The sequence below is a fragment of the Limanda limanda genome, chromosome 13 (assembly GCF_963576545.1).
Source record: "Limanda limanda chromosome 13, fLimLim1.1, whole genome shotgun sequence".
Classification (NCBI taxonomy): domain Eukaryota; kingdom Metazoa; phylum Chordata; class Actinopteri; order Pleuronectiformes; family Pleuronectidae; genus Limanda; species Limanda limanda.
Genome location: NC_083648.1, coordinates 247,501 through 270,000, shown reverse-complemented (window position 1 = coordinate 270,000; position 22,500 = coordinate 247,501). Strand labels below are relative to the sequence as shown.

The following is a 22,500-nucleotide window of genomic DNA, read 5'->3' as shown; positions in this document are numbered from 1 at the left end:
TCCATGACACCAGGGGGGGGGGGGGGCAGGGCTCTCAAGAGATGTTGTAGTGTTGTGCGTCTGTGGTGTTGTGGGTCTGTGGTGTTGTGGGTCTGTGGTGTTGTGGGTCTGTGGTGTGTAGGTCTGTGGTGTGTGGGTCTGTGCACAGCAGTGTGAGAACTGTGAGTCTGTTTTTAGATGGACAGACGTCAGCTGTTGCCGTGCCGAAGAGTCCTTATATGTCAAAGGTCACAAGGAGGCGTGACAGAGCCAGGTGGGAGGGGTCAAAGTCAGGAAGCAGGACAGATTCTTAAAGGGACAGTTCAGTGTCAGAGACGCTGAGGAGGCTGCAGCCTCCCCTGCTGGTCAGTGTTGGTTCTGATATTTATTTTTAATAATTTATGACTTCATCCCAAACATCATCTCGAATTCCTTCTGTCCCTTTTAATTCAAAATGCAAACTTTAATTTGAAGCTTGGCTCAAAGTTTAGTTTCCATCTGTTACGGCATTAGAGCATCTGAAGTCTGACGGAAGTATCACATGACTGCAGCGATGAGAAGGGGCGGGGCTTCTCTCCTGGCCAGGAGACAAGAGGAGGAGGAAGACGATGACTGAAAACAACAATAAAGTCCATGTTTGTGTATATATTCTGTTCGTTTTTATAACATTTTAGTTTTGTGTCATACATTTATATCATTTTCAATTGATTTGATTCTTAACAGCAGGAAGAATATATAAGATAATTTGGTCAACTTTTTATAACTGAGTGAAACGTGGAGTTAATCCCAGTGTCAAGTCATAAAGTGAGAAAAATGTCAATCTTTTTTTTTCAGACAGGTTGAGCAAGACACATGAAATGTGTTGAATGTAAAGTTCAGATTCAGATAGAACATGAAGAAAAACACATGGACATCTGTAAAATCAAATATTTTATATTTCAACACACAGCAACACAACAATCCAGATAAATGAGTCCAATCATATCAGCGCCCTCTGCTGGACAGACGTGATTACAGGAGACATCACGTCACACTCTGAACATTATTCACAAATAAAATAAACATAATATAAATGCAACACACTTAAAAGTAAAACATTATTTACATCAGGTTTATTAATTTTCTAAATCTTAACCTTTATTTATGCTTAGGGAAAGAACTTCAACCAATCAGAGTTGAATTAAAGAGCTGCTGTGTTAAAGGAACAGTCTGAACGAATAATGTTTTCACCTGTTAATGAACAGACAGATATTTTATATATAAATATATAACGTCATGTCAGACTGTTGCTTTAAGACATGACGTGGCCTCTTATTGGCTGACGTTAAACTGGTTCTGGTTCAGACTTGAACCAGAACCAGTGTCAGCTCTCTCCGGTGTCAGGTGGTCAGGTGTGGGACTGCGGCAGTGTTTCCTGTTTCCTGTTTCCTGTCAGCTTCATGTGAAGGTGTCTCCGTATCTTCGGTGTCCGTCAGTGATCAGCTGAGTTTTCTCGCCGGCGTTTGTCGGCTGCTGAACGATCGGAGTCTCAACATCTGAAAGAAAAAACAGAAAAACCTTTGTTATCTTATGACATCATGGCCTCAGGACCTCGGGCCTGAGCAGCGATGTACAAATCCATACCTTTTTTTATTTTGAAAGAGACAGGAAACAATCACGGACAGACATAATAAAAGGATCAGCCGGAAGTCGAACCCTCAACCTGCTGGACCACACCCGGACCAATCAGCCGATGATTGTAATAGTTTTATTAAATGCTCATTTTTAAGCTATTTCATATAAACTAGTTTTCACCTTGAAGCTTGCCACAAGAATCTGTGTTTTTAAGTTAAGGTGGAAGTGGTTTGTTAAGGGAAGAGTTAAAGGCTCTAATCAGAGCACCTGTTTAAATGAATCTCGGTGTTCAGGTCCGAGACGAGTTCAAGAACTCATGCAACTCTGTAGAAAACTCTAAAGTGGTGAACATGTACGTTTTCTGGCGTAATTTGAAATGGGCGGGGCAAAGCCGGTAGACAAGTGTAACATGACCAGACAGACAAAAAGTCTCAAGGACAATTGTGAAAAACACAACAGGACTTCGGCCATTTTGGATTTAGTGGCCAATTTGGCCATCTTACAAGAGTATTTTAACAAACTCCTCCTAGAGCTTACATTTGATCAACTTCGGTCAGTGTCCCCTCAACAACACGTAGATTAAAACGACCTCAATTATTTTAGTGTACTTCATACAGTGTGACCGTGGCTTGGCGTCAAAGTTTGATGATTCGTCAAAAAAGAGTGATTTGTGATCCTCTGTGCATTGTCCAATCGGACTTTGACCTCATTCAAACGACCACAGTCCCGCCCTGAACAGATCCATGTGTCCATATTGACTGATCGTCACAGCGCCACCTGCTGGCAACAGGAAGTCACAGATTTTATACTTTGATGCACTGCTCCTGGCTGCTTTACAATATAAAGCTCAAATGAGCTTCGTGGTCAGAATGTTGTCGTTTCCTCAAACCGTGTAAACACTGCGGCGAAGGTTGATCCTTCGCCAAAGAAGATATTTTCATAACTCTCCTGTGCGTTGTCCAATCAGCCCCAAACGTATGTCACATGATCAGAGTCCAGGGCTGAACAGCCCCATATGTCAAAAGTAACTCAGGGTCATAGCGCCACCTACTGGCATCAGAAAGAAAGCCTTGTTTTACAACTTTAATTTGATTTACATAAAAATGTCACCGTGCGGTCTGCACCTCATGGCGTGGACCATAATGCGTGATTAGTGGGCGTGGTTCAGCGTAAAAATCAGAAACATGGAGCCACTTTGCCCCGGATTTGATTTAATGTAAAAGCTGACTGACAAAGCTCACTTCCTGTTGTCTCACTATTGTCGAGGTCGTTGCGTATCTCTTCCTCGAGGTCGTCAGGGGAGATGTAGTCAGGCTCCGCCCCCTCCCCGGCAGGCGTGGGTTTGAGTTTTCCGCAGCAGCAGTTGCAGCAGCAGCAGAGACAGCAGCAGCAGTAACATCCGGTCAGGACGCCACACACCACGAACAGACCCTGACACACAAACACAGCGTCAGCGCCCCCCCCCTCAGGTCAGACTCTGAGACTTTGTAAGCCCCCCTCCCTCACCTTAGCCCACCAGGTGGACAACATGAAATAGGTGTTAACGTTGTCCTCTCCGAACTGCTGGGCCACGTAGAGTCCGAGGGATCCATAGGAGTCGTAGATGTTCCTCTTGGTGAGGTCGGACAGGACGGCGTGGGCGCTGTTCAGTTCCTTGAACTTCTCGGCAGCGTCCGGGTTCTCGGGGTTTTTATCAGGATGGTGGCGCAACGCCAGTTTCCTGTCACAGGTCCACATGTTACTATTAGAGCTGAAAGCTCCAGAAGTGGACGACACAGACTGAAGATGACCTCACTCACCTGTAGGACTTCTTGATCTCCTCATGGCTGCAGCCCCTCTCCAGATCCAGGATGTGATAGAGAGACTCGCCTGCGGTGGACAGAGTTCGCTGCCTCCCGTCAGACATCCTGACACATCACCTGCCGCAGGGAAACCAGGTCAGACTCACCTGAACCTGAACCACCTGGACCACCTGGACCACCTGAACCTGAACCACCTGAACCACCTGAACCTGAACCACCTGGACCACCTGGGGCCGGACTACTGATCCAGGCTTGGTCACAATAACAATAAAATAGACTGATGAACTCCATTATTCAAACCCACATAACTTTATTTAAATTGTTCTAAGGAGACGAGTCAGTGAGCAGCAGAAACATGGACGTCTTCACTCTCCTGTAAAACATGTAAAGTCTGGTCCAGTTTATTTCAGCAGGATTCAAACGTGATGTCATCAACCAAACTGAACCTGTGAGAGAGAAAAGAGCCGTTACCTGGTGAAGCCTCAGGTGTGAGTTGTCGTCTCCTGGTTCAGGTGTGTGTTGTCGTCTCCTGGTTCAGGTGTGTGTTGTCCTCTCCTGGTTCAGGTGTGTGTTGTTCTCTCCTCCAGGAACCTGAGCAGGATCTCTGGGCGTCTCCTGGTTCAGTTGTGTGTTGTCGAACGTCTCCTGGTTCAGTTGTGTGTTGTCCGGTCGTCTCCTGGTTCAGTTGTCGAGTCCTCTCCTGGTTCAGTTGTGTGTTGTCCGGTCGTCTCCTGGTTCAGTTGTCGAGTCCTCTCCTGGTTCAGTTGTGTGTTGTCCGGTCCTGCTTCAGTTGTGTGTTGTCCTCTTCTCCAGGAACCTGAGCAGGATCTCTGGGCGTCTCCTGGTTCAGTTGTCCGGTCCTCTCCTGGTTCAGTTGTGTGTTGTCCTCTCCTGGTTCAGTTGTGTGTTGTCCGGTCGTCTCCTGGTTCAGTTGTGTGTTGTCCGGTCCTGGTTCAGTTGTGTGTTGTCCTCTCCTGGTTCAGTTGTGTGTTGTCCGGTCGTCTCCTGGTTCAGTTGTGTGTTGTCCGGTCCTGGTTCAGTTGTGTGTTGTCCGGTCCTCTCCTGGTTCAGTTGTGTGTTGTCCGGTCCTGGTTCAGTTGTGTGTTGTCCTCTCCTGGTTCAGTTGTGTGTTGTCCTCTCCTGGTTCAGTTGTGTGTTGTCCCGTCGTCTCCTGGTTCAGTTGTGTGTTGTCCCGTCGTCTCCTGGTTCAGTTGTGTGTTGTCCGGTCCTGGTTCAGTTGTCCGGTCCTCTCTTGGTTCAGTTGTCCGGTCCTCTCCTGGTTCCGTTGTGTGTTGTCCGGTCCTCTCCTGGTTCAGTTGTGTGTTGTCCGGTCGTCTCCTGGTTCAGTTGTCCGGTCCTCTCCTGGTTCAGTTGTGTGTTGTCCGGTCCTCTCCTGGTTCAGTTGTGTGTTGTCCGGTCGTCTCCTGGTTCAGTTGTCCGGTCCTCTCCTGGTTCAGTTGTGTGTTGTCCGGTCGTCTCCTGGTTCAGTTGTCCGGTCCTCTCCTGGTTCAGTTGTGTGTTGTCCCGTCCTCTCCTGGTTCAGTTGTGTGTTGTCCGGTCCTGGTTCAGTTGTGTGTTGTCCGGTCGTCTCCTGGTTCAGTTGTCCGGTCCTCTCCTGGTTCAGGTGTGTGTTGTCCGGTCCTCTCCTGGTTCAGTTGTCCGGTCCTCTCCTGGTTCAGTTGTGTGTTGTCCGGTCCTGGTTCAGTTGTGTGTTGTCCGGTCCTGGTTCAGTTGTGTGTTGTCCTCTCCTGGTTCAGTTGTGTGTTGTCCCGTCGTCTCCTGGTTCAGTTGTGTGTTGTCGTCTCCTGGTTCAGTTGTGTGTTGTCCTCTCCTGGTTCAGGTGTGTGTTGTCCTCTCCTGGTTCAGTTGTGTGTTGTCCGGTCCTCTCTTGGTTCAGTTGTGTGTTGTCGTCTCCTGGTTCAGTTGTGTGTTGTCCTCTCCTGGTTCAGGTGTGTGTTGTCCTCTCCTGGTTCAGTTGTGTGTTGTCCGGTCCTCTCCTGGTTTAGTTGTGTGTTGTCCCGTCCTCTCCTGGTTCAGTTGTGTGTTGTCTGGTCCCGGTTCAGTTGTGTGTTGTCCTGTCCTCTCCTGGTTCAGTTGTCCGGTCCTCTCCTGGTTCAGTTGTGTGTTGTCCGGTCCTCTCCTGGTTCAGGTGTGTGTTGTCCGGTCCTGGTTCAGTTGTGTGTTGTCCTATCCCGGTTCAGTTGTGTGTTGTCCGGTCCTGGTTCAGTTGTCTGGTCCTCTCCTGGTTCAGTTGTGTGTTGTCCGGTCCTGGTTCAGTTGTGTGTTGTCCGGTCCTCTCCTGGTTCAGGTGTGTGTTGTCCTCTCCTGGTTCAGTTGTGTGTTGTCCGGTCCTCTCCTGGTTCAGGTGTGTGTTGTCCGGTCCTGGTTCAGTTGTGTGTTGTCCGGTCCTGGTTCAGTTGTGTGTTGTCCTCTCCTCCAGGAACCTGAGCAGGATCTCTGGGCGTCTCCATCTATCATTCAGCAGCAGCTCAGGTGACCACATGTCTCCTGCTCAGGTTTCACTGAGACGCTCTGATGGAGGCTTTGTGACGGAGGTAACCATGGAAACCATTATGTCTGTTCGTGTGATCGTGTTGGTGACGTGACACCTTGTTAAATGTGACTATCACTGAAGTGGCCAGCAGATGTCAGTGTTTCTTCTAGTATGAACAACTTTATGATGTTTTGATGAACATGTATTGAATCAGTAAAATGTCAAAGTTGAATAAATTAGTAAAATGTGAGAAACTGAGAAACATGAAACCAATCAGATCGTTTGTGTTTAATGATGAAGAAACAAACAGTTACACATACAGAGGGTTTCAGTTAACGAGAGACAGAACCAGACCTGAACCAGAACTAACCAGACCTGAACCAGAGCTAACCAGACCTGAACCAGAACTAACCAGAGCTAACCAGACCTGAACCAGACCTGACCAGACCTGAACTGGAACTAACCAGACCTGAACCAGAACTAACCAGACCTGAACCAGAACTAACCAGACCTGAACCAGACCTGACCAGACCTGAACTGGAACTAACCAGACCTGAACCGGAACTAACCAGAACTAACCAGACCTGAACCGGAACTAACCAGACCTGAACCGGAACTAACCAGAACTAACCAGACCTGAACCGGAACTAACCAGACCTGAACCGGAACTAACCAGAACTAACCAGACCTGAACCAGAACTAACCAGACCTGAACCAGAACTAACCAGACCTGAACCAGAACTAACCAGAGCTAACCAGACCTGAACCAGACCTGACCAGACCTGAACTGGAACTAACCAGACCTGAACCAGAACTAACCAGAGCTAACCAGACCTGAACCAGACCTGACCAGACCTGAACTGGAACTAACCAGACCTGAACCGGAACTAACCAGAACTAACCAGAACTGAACCAGAACTGAACCAGACCTGAACTGGAACTAACCAGACCTGACCAGACCTGAACTGGAACTAACCAGACCTGAACCGGAACTTACCAGACCTGAAATAGACCTGACCAGACCTGAACCGGAACTAACCAGACCTGAAGCAGAACTAACCAAAACTGAACCAGAACTAACCAGACCTGAATCAGAAATGAACCAGAACTGACCAAGAATGAACCCTACCTGAACCATGACTAAACCAGACCTGAACCTCATTCAACCGGAACTAACCCGACCTGAACCAGAGGTAAATCAGACCTGAACCAGAACTAAATCAGACCTGAACCAGAACTGAACCAGAACTAAACCAGATCTGAACCAGATCTAAAAACTAAGGACCAGAACAACCCTACAGGGTACATGTTGGATGCTACTGAAGGGGGGGCGCAGGATCAGTCCATGGAGTAAGATCCACCAATCATCTCGCTGCTGCCGGGTCACACGGGCATCTGCAGCTGTGAGTACTCGTCCTGCCCGTCCTTCTCCTCCAGGGGCGACTCCATGTCGTCAGCGTCCAGCTGCAGGAGCACAGGCCAGAGGTCAGCGTCATGGCAACAGTCAGACTGACCACGTACATTATTCACATGTACGACACGTTGATCACATGTCAACACAGAACGACATCACAGACGAGTTTTATTAAAACTGTTTCTCAGGAGAAGTTAGTTTGTAGTTGGAACTGTTCATGTTTCATTCAGAGAAAAGCTACAGACGTGTCGATCAAATCCAACAACCTGTTCAGATCGGTTGTTACGACTTTGTGTGGATCTGGTTTCACTTGGTAACAAACTGGCACAAACCAGCCTGATGTAGTGTCAGGTCAAAGGTCAAAGGAAGAGGGACTCACGCTCTGCAGCTCCCTGCGGGTGAAGAGCCGAGGCAGCAGCAGCATCCTCACCGGGATCGTCAGCAGCAACACGAAGGGGAAGGCTAGTGCTGCTGCCGTCGCCATGACGACCCACAGCAGGGACAGACAGGTCAGCTGGACAATAGTGAACATGTGCATTCTTAACGTCCGTACCTGTCAGACAAGAGACAGGTGTCCACATCATGTGACCCAGTTTCACACCTCGTTCAGTGACAGATGTTGTGTCCCTGGCCGGGGGGCGGGGGGGCGGGTCTAACCTTGCGGACGTAGCTTTGGTCCGGGTGGTACTTTGAGGGCATCAGCAGCAGGATGAGCCTCTCGGTGAGCTGGATCCCGTTCAGGGACATCACACCCATGTAGAGGAAGATCCCAAACAGCACGGCGAGAGGGATCTGACGCAGAACCTCTCCGATCACGATGGACAGACCTGCGGCGAGGAGCAGGGACCAGATCAGAAGCTGCAGCACAAGCGTTGGTCACGTCAGTCGCAGACGGACTCAGAGTCGTACCCACTAACACGGCCACCAGGAAGCCAGTCACCCGCTGCTCCTTCACCTCCTGGATCCGGGGCTTGTCGCCAGGGGCGACAGCTTTGCTCATCACGGTGAGGGCGTTGGTGTGGGTGACGGACCGAACTGTTGCAGCTGACAGCCAAGGCAAACCAAACAGAGCTGAGACTCCACCCACCGCCACGATGATGAGGAGGTCCAGGTGGAAACCAGTTCCCTTCACCAGCATCCTCTCCTTCTTACTGACTATCAGTCTGACGGAAGCAGGGAAAGTGACATTAACACTTCATTCCAAAACCAAAAAAAAACAACAAGACCAGAGGAAGAGAGTGTTGTACGCTGTGATCTGGGACTCCATGAAGATGAGGATGAAGACGAGGATGGCCGGCAGAATGCTTGCGCCCATCATCCAGATGGGGAACTGCCCGTCCGATCCCAAAGGAGAAATCATCCAACCACGCTTCTCTGGACTGGAGACAGAGAATCCACTGGGCACATTGAGTTTCTGTCAGTCACAGAAAGAAGTCAATTCAACAGAGGATTCACACAGATGTGTTGATGAGTCTTAAACATGCTGTGGTCTGACCTGTGTGTAGGTGTCCTCCGCACTGTAGTCCACCAGCACCATGATGAGGATAGCAATCGGGACCCCAAAGTCTCCGATGATCCGACGGAGCTTAAGTCAGAATTGTGAGACCTCAGATTTAGACTTTGAATATCAGAACACTTATTACACACCTGTACCTGTGAAATGTAGTGAGAGCTGCACCTTTATGACCCTGTATCTCCATGTACATTTACCTGTGCATTTGTACTTGTACCTGTGTACAGAAATAAATGTGTGTATCTGTATGTTTGTACTTGAATCTGCACCTCTTCAACTTCAGCTTAATTGTCCCCGAGGGGAAATTAGTTTTTCAGCCAGGCCAAAAAAACAAAACCCAAAACTAACAGGAACAGGTTGATCTTCTGTAGCCGTAGCCTCCGGCCCTGTTTATGTGTCTCAGTGGCTGAGAACTCTCATGTCTGTTGATCAGGTTGTTTTCCAGGTGCTGAAGCAGTGACTAGCGGTACATGTGAGATGGTGATTCAGTGAAACACGCGTGTGCAGAGAAACAGCTCCATTTCAAAACGGGTCAATCAGTACAGCTACAAGAGCAGCGGCCTTTTGTTCAGTGAATGAGATCTTCTCGATCCTCTATCTGCACCGGCACCTCTGCTGATATCTACATTTATTTACCTGTGGACCAAGATAAACGTAAACAATCACCTGTACCCGTGTGTATCTCCGTAAACAGTATGTGTGTTTACCTGTATCACTGAACCTACTGTAAACACTTGTGTGTGCACCTGTTTGTGCCTGTACACACACATGTGTGGTCACGTACATGCAAACACCCTGAACATGGACCTGAACATGGACCTGAACATGTACCTGAACATGGACCTGAACATGTAGCTGAACATGTAGCTGAACATGTAGCTGAACATGTAGCTGAACATGGACCTGAACATGGACCTGAACATGGACCTGAACATGGACCTGAACATGTAGCTGAACATGTAGCTGAACATGGACCTGAACATGGACCTGAACATGTAGCTGAACATGGACCTGAACATGGACCTGAACATGGACCTGAACATGTAGCTGAACATGGGCCTGAACATGTAGCTGAACATGGACCTGAACATGGACCTGAACATGGACCTGAACATGTACCTGAACATGTAGCTGAACATGTACCTGAACATGGACCTGAACATGTTGCTGAACATGTAACTGAACATGGACCTGAACATGTAGCTGAACATGGACCTGAACATGTAGCTGAACATGGACCTGAACATGTAGCTGAACATGGACCTGAACATGGACCTGAACATGTAGCTGAACATGTACCTGAACATGGACCTGAACATGGACCTGAACATGTAGCTGAACATGGACCTGAACATGTAGCTGAACATGTACCTGAACATGGACCTGAACATGGACCTGAACATGGACCTGAACATGTAGCTGAACATGTACCTGAACATGGACCTGAACATGGACCTGAACATGGACCTGAACATGTAGCTGAACATGTACCTGAACATGTACCTGAACATGGACCTGAACATGGACCTGAACATGGACCTGAACATGTAGCTGAACATGTAACTGAACATGGACCTGAACATGTAGCTGAACATGGACCTGAACATGTAGCTGAACATGGACCTGAACATGTAGCTGAACATGGACCTGAACATGTACCTGAACATGTACCTGAACATGTAGCTGAACATGGACCTGAACATGTAGCTGAACATGTACCTGAACATGTAGCTGAACATGGACCTGAACATGTAGCTGAACATGTAGCTGAACATGGACCTGAACATGTAGCTGAACATGTAGCTGAACATGGACCTGAACATGGACCTGAACATGTAGCTGAACATGGACCTGAACATGTAGCTGAACATGTACCTGAACATGTAGCTGAACATGGACCTGAACATGTAGCTGAACATGGACCTGAACATGTAGCTGAACATGTAGCTGAACATGGACCTGAACATGTAGCTGAACATGTAGCTGAACATGTAGCTGAACATGGACCTGAACATGTAGCTGAACATGTAGCTGAACATGTACCTGAACATGGACCTGAACATGGACCTGAACATGAACCCGAACATGGACCTGAACATATAGCTGAACATGGACCTGAACATGGACCTGAACATGTAGCTGAACATGTAGCTGAACATGGACCTGAACATGGACCTGAACATGGACCTGAACATGGACCTGAACATGGACCTGAACATGGACCTGAACATGGACCTGAACATGGACCTGTACATGTAGCTGAACATGGACCTGAACATGGACCTGAACATGTACCTGAACATGTACCTGAACATGTAGCTGAACATGTAGCTGAACATGTAGCTGAACATGTACCTGAACATGTACCTGAACATGTACCTGAACATGTAGCTGAACATGTAGCTGAACATGTAGCTGAACATGTACCTGAACATGTACCTGAACATGGACCTGAACATGGACCTGAACATGTAGCTGAACATGTAGCTGAACATGTAGCTGAACATGTAGCTGAACATGTACCTGAACATGGACCTGAACATAGACCTGAACATGTAGCTGAACATGTAGCTGAACATGGACCTGAACATGGACCTGAACATGGACCTGAACATGTAGCTGAACATGTAGCTGAACATGGACCTGAACATGGACCTGAACATGGACCTGAACACGGACCTGAACATGTAGCTGAACATGGACCTGAACATGTAGCTGAACAAGTAGCTGAACATGGACCTGAACATGTAGCTGAACATGGACCTGAACATGGACCTGAACATGTATCTGAACATGGACCTGAACATGGACCTGAACATGGACCTGAACATGGACCTGAACATGTAGCTGAACATGTAACTGAACATGGACCTGAACATGTAGCTGAACATGGACCTGAACATGTAGCTGAACATGGACCTGAACATGTAGCTGAACATGGACCTGAACATGTACCTGAACATGTACCTGAACATGTAGCTGAACATGGACCTGAACATGTAGCTGAACATGTAGCTGAACATGGACCTGAACATGGACCTGAACATGTAGCTGAACATGGACCTGAACATGTACCTGAACATGTACCTGAACATGTAGCTGAACATGGACCTGAACATGTAGCTGAACATGTAGCTGAACATGGACCTGAACATGTAGCTGAACATGTAGCTGAACATGGACCTGAACATGGACCTGAGCATGTAGCTGAACATGGACCTGAACATGTAGCTGAACATGTACCTGAACATGTACCTGAACATGGACCTGAACATGTAGCTGAACATGGACCTGAACATGTAGCTGAACATGGACCTGAACATGTAGCTGAACATGTAGCTGAACATGTAGCTGAACATGGACCTGAACATGTAGCTGAACATGTAGCTGAACATGTACCTGAACATGGACCTGAACATGTACCTGAACATGGACCTGAACATATAGCTGAACATGGACCTGAACATGGACCTGAACATGTAGCTGAACATGTAGCTGAACATGTACCTGAACATGGACCTGAACATGGACCTGAACATGGACCTGAACATGTACCTGAACATGGACCTGAACATGGACCTGAACATGGACCTGAACATGGACCTGTACATGTAGCTGAACATGGACCTGAACATGGACCTGAACATGTACCTGAACATGTACCTGAACATGTAGCTGAACATGTAGCTGAACATGGACCTGAACATGGACCTGAACATGGACCTGAACATGTACCTGAACATGTAGCTGAACATGGACCTGAACATGTACCTGAACATGTAGCTGAACATGGACCTGAACATGTAGCTGAACATGGACCTGAACATGGACCTGAACATGGACCTGAACATGTAGCTGAACATGTAGCTGAACATGCACCTGAACATGGACCTGAACATGGACCTGAACATGGACCTGAACATGGACCTGAACATGTAGCTGAACATGTAGCTGAACATGTAGCTGAACATGTAGCTGAACATGTACCTGAACATGGACCTGAACATGGACCTGAACATGTAGCTGAACATGTAGCTGAACATGGACCTGAACATGGACCTGAACATGTAGCTGAACATGTAGCTGAGCATGGACCTGAACATGTAGCTGAACATGGACCTGAACATGGACCTGAACATGGACCTGAACATGGACCTGAACATGGACCTGAACATGTAGCTGAACATGTAGCTGAACATGGACCTGAACATGGACCTGAACATGTAGCTGAACATGTAGCTGAACATGGACCTGAACATGGACCTGAACATGGACCTGAACACGGACCTGAACACGTAGCTGAACATGGACCTGAACATGTAGCTGAACATGGACCTGAACATGGACCTGAACATGGACCTGAACATGTAGCTGAACATGGACCTGAACATGGACCTGAACATGTAGCTGAAAATGGACCTGAACATGGACCTGAACATGTAGCTGAACATGGACCTGAACATGGACCTGAACATGTAGCTGAACATGGACCTGAACATGGACCTGAACATGTACCTGAACATGGACCTGAACATGTAGCTGAACATGGAACTGAACATGGACCTGAACATGGACCTGAACATGTAGCTGAACATGGACCTGAACATGGACCTGAACATGTACCTGAACATGTACCTGTACATGGACCTGAACATGGACCTGAACATGGACCTGAACATGGACCTGAACATGGACCTGAACATGTAGCTGAACATGTAGCTGAACATGTAGCTGAACATGGACCTGAACATGTACCTGAACATGGACCTGAACATGTACCTGAACATGGACCTGAACATGGACCTGAACATGTACCTGAACATGTACCTGAACATGTAGCTGAACATGGACCTGTACATGGACCTGAACATGGACCTGAACATGGACCTGAACATGTAGCTGTGCCTGAATGTACTGACCCTGCCGGGGAAGAAGGAGCTGTTCTTGAACTTGCGGAGGAAGAAAGCGATGAAATACGTTCCGGCCATGAGCAGTAACGACAGCAGGGCAGTGTTGGGCTCTCCAACAACCTTCCCAGGATTCCCAGCAACAGTTGTAAAGTTGCAGAGAAATGGAGATACTGTGTTGTTTCCATGGTAACAGTTTTTGAGAGGATGCTCCTGAAAGATCTAGAAAGGACCAAGACAAAGAAGAACACCTCCAGTGCTGCTCTGTGTTGTATTGACAGATACTGTTGTCTGCATCACAACCTTTAATTCACACACACTCAGACTTCAACATAAAAATAATCTTAATGTATTAATCAATCTGTAATCTCAACACGCAAAACATAATTCCTGTTACTTTTGAATATGCAGAGTTCATGCTCGTTGCTCTCTGGCTTTACCTTGACTGTTTTGGCGAAGGTCTCGTAGATGAAAATGAGGGAAATGAGGAAGGAGAAAATCTCCTGAGTGAAGCGGGAGACAAAGCGAACCAGGATGCTTCCCTCGAAGGCCACAGTGAGGAGAACCAGCAGCACCAGCCAGAACCCGATCCACACCCGGCCCGTCAAGTACTCGATCCCATTGCTTTTACAAAACTATACAGAAGGAAAAGACCAGGTAAGATACTTTGCTCTGATGGAGGATCCCTAACCTGTAAGGAGGTAGGTGAAAAAATCTGTAAGTAATGAAATATATAACATTAAGCTAAAAGTCTATTCCTAGTTAAAAGCGACTCAAAGATTTCAGAGGGTTAGCAGAACAGATGAAACATCACATGAAGTATCAAAGACAATCTTGAGTTTTAACAGTAATAAAGTTCAATTAATCGGTTTGACCAATTATGGTTTTCAAATTTTAAGGTTTATTTGAGATGTACAGTCAACCATCATCTGCATAACAGCTTTATCAAAACGACTCATTATCTTGACCAAAACAAATCTACTGATACACAGTGCTGATTGGATGAAAGGCCTCTCTCTTCTCTCACAGCCTCACTGCTCCCTCACTTCACTGTGTGGAAGTTCTAGTTCTTATCCTGTGTTGACAGCCTGAAGATACAGAGTAGGAGAGGAGTTTCCATTTGCCCTCATCTGAGTGGATGTGGTAAAGTGAAGGTCTGAAAACCCCTCAAGTGAACATTGTGTTGACAGGACTCACGATGGAACCGGGAGATACCATCAGAGTTAGAGATGTGGGGAAATAAATAGAAACAAGCAGTTCTCACTAGAACCTTGTGTGTCCATCGATCTCCACGACACGATGTGTCCACAGACATGTTGTATAGAAACAGGTGTGAAGAGAGTCAGGTGAGCTCACAGTGTAGAAGGCCTCTTCAAACACCAGCAGCGGTCCAGAGAAGCCGATCACCAGCAGCGGCTGAGCCCCCAACACGCTGAACACGATGCCCTGCATCGCCGTGGCAACAATCAGCTCCGACACGCCCATCAGACCCTCTGTTTTCTCACCTGTGTCAAAGGTCAGCGATCACAGCAACAACACAACGTCTAAAACAATGTCTGGTGATTGTATGTAATCATCAAATAAACATCTGGTTCCACCACAGCTCGTCACAAAGCTCGGGGTCTTACCCAGCAGCCCCCCGAAGGTGATGGCAGGCGACAGGGCAGCGAAGTAGATGAAGATGATGGCGGCCATGCACTGAGGGTTCAGAGCGTCTCTGAGGTCACTGAGGTACTGAGGGTAGCGGCGAGCCACGTCCTGGATCAGACCTCCGAACAGACGGCCCGACCGCCGCAGGGGCTCGTCGCCGGGTTTGGAAGGAACCAGCGAGTCTGAGATAAGATCACAGTCCATGAGAATCTTCAGATAATAAGAAGGAAACATTTAGTCTTATTCTGAGGCGACATGTTTGTCTTGGAAGTGACCGCAATGTCCAAATTCATAACTGCTGATGAGACCTGTTCATTGACAGAAGGAGCAACCTGCTGACTGACCTTCATGCTGCTGAGGACTCGAGGGTTTCTCCTGCAGTTTGCTGCCCTGCTCCTCCTCCCTCTTCTGGAGCATTTCTCTTTGGAAGCGAGCGACCGAGTGCAGCAGCTGGTCCCCGTCCACCTCCGAGGGCGGCAGCACCACGCTGCAGTCCAGGAAGCGGTTGATGGCCGTCAGCAGGTCCTGGCGGTCGTCAGCCTGGTACGCTGCCTCATGGAAGTGCTGAGGAGTCAGAATCCATTACACAACATTTGTTCTGAAGCTCTGAGGAAGCAGAGCGTGTGTCTGTCTGTGGGACTCGCCTTGTCTGACATCAGGGTGGAGATGGAGCGTCCCATCTGGTGATAGTCCACGTTGGCGACGGGGGGGCCCAGCAGCAAGAACAGGAACCTCACAGGGACGGGGACTTCCAGGACAGACTCCAGCAGGACCGCCTCCTGCAGCCGCACAAACACCATGGAGGGCTGGTCCAGGAAGCTCACGCTGCCTGCAGACACAGCCGAGGGATTCTGTGACACAACTCCACACATTGAAGAAGAAGAGGATGTGTAGACGATGTGTACTTTTGTGTTGCATACCGACGAGAACCACGGTGGCCTCAGCTCTCTCTGGGATCTTCTCCATCAGCTTTGCTTCATGTTTGGATCTGGGCTGACAGAGGGGCGGGGCTTCTCTCTGGACACGCCACAAAAAAAACCTCAGAATCTTGACAAATGTTTACATTTACTCATTTGAAAAGCTGAATCCTAACCACTGCTTCACTGAAGACCCCCAGTGGGACTTGTCATCTGTCACAGCATCACTCCTTCTCTGGACCTGAGGTTCAGAGTTATCGACACCAGACTGAGCTCGTGTTCCTCCAGAGACTCACTTCACCGGGTCCACCACCCAACACAAGAATGAGGCGGCACCGTCTCCATGGGGGGTCAAACTGAATGATAATCTCCAGCAGATGAACTCCTCCTCCTCACCAGGCAGGCAACCAAACCATCAACAGGCTTTTCCTAAATTCTTTCCCATCAGCGTCGCACTAGCTGCTGCTGGAGGAGTTGGTTCAGGACCAGTGGCGTCACTGGGTCACTGGAGCTGACCGGGAACGACAGGAGACTTCTGGTGGAACTCTGGTGAATCCGGAGATTTCTTTACAAAAAACCCACAACAAGAAATAAACAGGATGACGGATCTCAGTCCGACCGGATCTACAGATCCAGCAGCAGGTGATGAAGACGAGTTTCCACCTGCTGTTGTTCTGAGGAACAGACGTGACTCCCGGGTGGTGTTAACGTCTTTCACCGCTTCTCCTGTTTGAACGTGTCGGCACGGTGGAACAGTGGACAACCACGTGGGTGTGAGACCTGAAACAGCTGAGAAGTTCCATGAAGGATCGAACCCCCCCCCGCTGCGCCCCCCCGATCACATGTTATCACCAGCCGCCACTGTTCAGGACCATGTGCAACTTCTTTATTTGTGAGTTGATTTAATGTCTTCGTTTTACCTTGGTCTTCTCTGGCTCAGCCTCTTTGTGATTGGTCAGGTTTTGTGGGAGCTCTGATTGGCCGTTGTGTTTGTCAATCAGGGCGGCCATGTTGGCTGCAGAGATGTTCCTGCTGAACGAGCTGTGATCTTTCTCATCACTGGGGTGACTGAGGACAGAGACACGGAGAAGACATGAAGACACTCTGGGTGTATGGATGATGGACAGATGGATGAAGAACAGATGATGGACAGATAATGGACAGATGATGGACAGGTGATGGACAGATGGATGATGGACAGATGATGGACAGATAATGGACAGATGGATGATGGACGGATGATGGACAGATGGATGATGAACAGATGACGGACAGATGATGGACAGATGATGGACAGATGGATGATGGATGGATGATGGAGAGATGGATGATGGACGGATGGATGATGGACAGAGGATGGACGGATGGATGATAGACAGATGATGGACAGATGGATGATGGATGGATGATAGACAGAGGATGGACAGATGGATGATGGACAGATGATGGACAGATGATGTACAGATGGATGATGAACAGATGGATGATGGATGGATGATGGACAGAGGATGGACAGATGGATGATGGACAGATGATGGACAGGTGATGGACAGATGGATGATGAACAGATGATGGACAGATGGATGATGGACGGATGATGGACAGATGGATGATGGACAGAGGATGGACGGATGGATGATGGACAGGTGATTGACAGATGATGGACAGATGGGTGATGGACAGGTGATGGACAGATGGATGATGGACAGATGATGGACGGATGGATGATGGACAGGTGATTGACAGATGATGGACAGATGGATGATGGACGGATGATGGACAGATGGATGATGGACGGATGGATGATGGACAGAGGATGGACGGATGGATGATGGACAGGTGATTGACAGATGATGGACAGATGGATGATGGACAGGTGATGGACAGATGGATGATGGACGGATGGATGATGGACAGAGGATGGACGGATGATGGACGGATGATGGACAGAGGATGGACAGATGGATGATGCAGAGATGATGGACAGCTGGATGATGGACAGATGATGGACAGATGGATGATGGACAGATGATGGACAGATGGAGGACAGATGATGGACAGATGGAGGACACATGGAGGACAGATGGAGGACAGATGATGGACAGATGGATGATGGAGGACAGATGGAGGACAGATGATGGACAGGTGATGGACAGATGGAGGACAGATGATGGACAGATGATGGACAGATGATGGACAGATGGAGGACAGATGGAGGACAGGTGATGGACAGATGGAGGACAGATGGAGGACAGATGATGGACAGATGGAGGACAGAGGATGGACAGAGGATGGACAGATGGAGGACAGATGGAGGACAGATGATGGACAGATGATGGACAGATGGAGGACAGGTGATGGACAGATGGAGGACAGGTGATGGACAGGTGATGGACAGATGGATGATGGACAGATGATGGACAGAAGATGGCAAGATGATGGACAGATGATGGACAGATGGATGATGGATGGATGATGGAGAGATGGATGATGGACGGATGGATGATGGACAGAGGATGGACGGATGGATGATAGACTAATGATGGACAGATGGATGATGGATGGATGATGGACAGAGGATGGACGGATGGATGATGGACAGATGATGGACAGATGATGGACAGATAATGGACAGATGATGGACAGGTGATGGACAGATGGATGATGGACAGATGATGGACAGATGGATGATGGACAGATGGACAGATGGATGATGGACGGATGGATGATGGACAGAGGATGGACGGATGGATGATGGACAGGTGATTGACAGATGATGGACAGATGGGTGATGGACAGGTGATGGACAGATGGATGATGGACAGATGATGGTCAGATGGATGATGGACGGATGGATGATGAACAGAGGATGGACGGATGATGGACGGATGATGGACGGATGATGGACAGAGGATGGACAGATGAATGATGCAGAGATGATGGACAGCTGGATGATGGACAGATGATGGACAGATGGATGATGGACAGATGATGGACAGATGGAGGACAGATGATGGACAGATGGAGGACACATGGAGGACAGATGGAGGACAGATGATGGACAGATGGATGATGGACAGATGATGGACAGATGGAGGACAGATGGAGGACAGATGATGGTCAGATGATGGACAGATGGAGGACAGATGGAGGACAGATGATGGACAGGTGATGGACAGATGGAGGACAGATGATGAACAGATGATGGACAGATGATGAACAGATGGAGGACAGATGGAGGACAGGTGATGGACAGATGGAGGACAGATGGAGGACAGATGATGGACAGGTGATGGACAGATGGAGGACAGATGATGGACAGATGATGAAAAGATGGAGGACAGGTGATGGACAGATGGAGGACAGATGGAGGACAGATGGAGGACAGGTGATGGACAGGTGATGGACAGAGGATGGACAGAGGATGGACAGATGGAGGACAGATGATGGACAGATGATGGACAGATGGAGGACAGATGGAGGACAGGTGATGGACAGATGGAGGACAGGCGATGGACAGATGGAGGACAGGTGATGGACAGATGGAGGACAGGTGGAGGACAGGTGGAGGACAGATGGAGGACAGATGGGGGACAGATGGATGATGGAAGACAGGTGGAGGACAGGTGGAGGACAGATGGATGATGGAGGACAGATGGAGGACAGGTGGAGGACAGGTGGAGGACAGATGGATGATGGAGGACAGGTGGAGGACAGGTGGAGGACAGATGGATGATGGAAGACAGATGGAGGACAGGTGGAGGACAGGTGGAGGACAGATGGAGGACAGGTGGAGGACAGATGGAGGACAGATGGGGGACAGATGGATGATGGAAGACAGATGGAGGACAGATGGAGGACAGGTGGAGGACAGATGGATGATGGAGAACAGATGGAGGACAGGTGGAGGACAGATGGATGATGGAGGACAGATGGAGGACAGGTGGAGGACAGGTGGAGGACAGATGGATGATGGAAGACAGATGGAGGACAGGTGGAGGACAGGTGGAGGACAGGTGGAGGACAGATGGATGATGGAGGACAGATGGAGGACAGGTGGAGGACAGGTGGAGGACAGGTGGAGGACAGATGGATGATGGAAGACAGATGGAGGACAGGTGGAGGACAGGTGGAGGACAGGTGGAGGACAGACCTGTGTGGGAGCAGCAGAGCTCTCAGGACGCTGGTCCGATCCTCAGCTTTGATCTGATCGGAGATCACCATCTGCGTCGCCACCTGCTGGGCGATGTCCGGCAGCGTCCTCTGCTTCAGGTCCAGAAGCACCGCCCCTAAAGACACGGAGCCAGAGGTCGCACTGTGACATCATCAGTTACAGTTGGCTGTGAGTGTGTGTGCAGTGTCGGTGTCTGTCCAGCGGGGGCAGCAGCTCACCGTGGGAGAGGGTTCTCCGGAGCTCGAGCAGCGAGCGGAAAGAGAGAGAGGCGACGTGAGGCCGCCCCCAGCGCTCAGTCTCCTCCTCCAGCTCCTCCTCCAATCGGATCCACCGAGCCGTCTCCCGCCACTGCAGCTGCAGGTTCCTGTCAATCATCAGCTCGTTCAGCTCCACAAACACCTGCACACACACACACACACACACACACACACACACACACACACACACACACACACACACACACACACACACACACACACACACACACACACACACATTTAAATCATTTATTTGAATCCACCAATCATATTCGTACAACAAGGATTCAAACATTTCTCAGAGGTTGGACACAGCTCAGTGACTCATGGGAACAAGAAACATCTCCGACGCCAAACAGCAGGACCACCTGCAGCAGCTGATACAGAGCAGAACTTTGATAGTTGTTGAGATCGGCTCTTACTAAGTCCTGCCAAAGGTCAAAGGTCAAAGGTTCAGTCGTAGCCCACTGACCCAAAGTTTATGGACACGCCCCAGACTTCAAATATCAATACTACCAGTTTACATGTAGAGCCTGGGTCTGTCATGGTAGCAACAATGGGTATTTGGTCAACTTGTCAAGGAAGGCTAAGTCCATATAGAGGTCATAGACACACACACAGACACACACACAGACACACACACACACACTCACACACACACACTCACTCACTCACTCACACACACACACACACACACACACACACACACACACACACACACACACACACACTCACACACATTCTAAACTAGGCTCAAACAGGTTAAACACAGACGGGATGAATCAGCCTGTACCTCACAGTGTCGCCTGTCCATCGTGAAGACTGAAGCCTCACAGACTCAACTCAGGGTTTACCTGCCCTCACACGAGTGACATCACCGGTCCCACCTCACTGGAAGACACCGCCCACCCACACACATTCACACACACACTCACTCACACTCACACACACACACACACACACACACACACATTCACACACACACTCACACACACACACACACACCCGCCCACCCACACACACACACACACTCACTCACTCACACTCACACACACACACACACACACACACACACACACACACACACACACACACATTCACACACACACTCACACACACACACACACACCCACCCACCCACACACACACACTCACTCACTCACAAACACACACACACAAACACACACACACACTCACACACCCGCCCACCCGCCCACCCACACACACACACATACCCACACACACACACACACACTCACACACACACACACACCAGCCCACCCACACACACACACTCACTCACACACACACACACACACACATTCACACACACACACCCGCCCACCCGCCCACCCACACACACACACATACACACACACACACACATACCCACACACACACACACACACACACACACATTCACACACACACACACTCACTCACACACAGACACACACATACCCACACCCGCCCACCCACACACATTCACACACAATCACTCACTCACTCATTCACTCACTCACACACACTCACACACACACCCACACACACACACATGCCCACCCACACAATCACACACACACACACACACACACATGCCCACCCACACAATCACTCACACACACACACACACACACACGCACACATGCCCACCCACACACTCACACTCACACTCACACACACTCACACTCACACACACACACGTCTCCACTTCCTCCAGAATTTAAGCAACATATCTCAGTTACGAGCGCTGCCACCTTGTGGTGATGACGTTATTTG

The 22,500-nt window shown here is 48.9% G+C and overlaps 3 protein-coding genes across 3 annotated transcripts in view; all 3 read right to left on the bottom strand.

Annotated features, from left to right (window-relative positions):
- LOC133018330 (E3 ubiquitin-protein ligase TRIM63-like) overlaps positions 1-5 on the bottom strand; it is a 5,684-nt gene extending 5,679 nt beyond the window's left edge. The window contains exon 1 of the mRNA XM_061084669.1: positions 1-5. This exon is cut by the window's left edge and continues 115 nt beyond it. Within this exon, the coding sequence (XP_060940652.1) occupies positions 1-5 (5 nt within the window).
- A 1,411-nt stretch (positions 6-1,416) lies between these two features.
- LOC133018331 (dnaJ homolog subfamily C member 5B-like) lies at positions 1,417-3,499 on the bottom strand. The gene is made up of 4 exons (XM_061084671.1): positions 3,393-3,499; positions 3,100-3,313; positions 2,850-3,024; positions 1,417-1,514 (listed from the first exon to the last, which is right to left on the bottom strand). The coding sequence occupies exons 1-4, from the start codon at positions 3,497-3,499 to the stop codon at positions 1,417-1,419; spliced, it is 594 nt and encodes a 197-aa protein (XP_060940654.1).
- A 3,769-nt stretch (positions 3,500-7,268) lies between these two features.
- Positions 7,269-22,500, bottom strand: part of slc4a2a (solute carrier family 4 member 2a) — an 18,802-nt gene continuing 3,570 nt past the window's right edge. Inside the window, exons 5-20 of the mRNA XM_061084457.1 lie at positions 20,683-20,863; positions 20,444-20,579; positions 17,211-17,358; positions 16,294-16,390; positions 16,018-16,202; positions 15,718-15,937; positions 15,352-15,555; positions 15,080-15,228; positions 14,164-14,358; positions 13,736-13,945; positions 8,799-8,888; positions 8,551-8,717; positions 8,213-8,466; positions 7,961-8,130; positions 7,683-7,856; positions 7,269-7,353 (exon numbers count right to left, since the gene is read on the bottom strand). Coding sequence (XP_060940440.1) covers positions 7,273-7,353; positions 7,683-7,856; positions 7,961-8,130; positions 8,213-8,466; positions 8,551-8,717; positions 8,799-8,888; positions 13,736-13,945; positions 14,164-14,358; positions 15,080-15,228; positions 15,352-15,555; positions 15,718-15,937; positions 16,018-16,202; positions 16,294-16,390; positions 17,211-17,358; positions 20,444-20,579; positions 20,683-20,863 — 2,661 coding nt within the window. The 3' untranslated portion in view covers positions 7,269-7,272. The remainder of the gene's footprint in view (positions 7,354-7,682; positions 7,857-7,960; positions 8,131-8,212; positions 8,467-8,550; positions 8,718-8,798; positions 8,889-13,735; positions 13,946-14,163; positions 14,359-15,079; positions 15,229-15,351; positions 15,556-15,717; positions 15,938-16,017; positions 16,203-16,293; positions 16,391-17,210; positions 17,359-20,443; positions 20,580-20,682; positions 20,864-22,500) is intronic.

Coding starts and splice junctions, on each gene's coding strand:
- LOC133018331 (XM_061084671.1), bottom strand. CDS start 3,499: ATGTCTGACGGGAGGCAGCGAACTCTGTCCACCGCAGGCGAGTCTCTC. Junction 3,314..3,392: donor GAGATCAAGAAGTCCTACAG/GTGAGTGAGGTC, acceptor GACCTGTGACAG/GAAACTGGCGTTGCGCCACC. Junction 3,025..3,099: donor TGTCCACCTGGTGGGCTAAG/GTGAGGGAGGGG, acceptor TTTGTGTGTCAG/GGTCTGTTCGTGGTGTGTGG.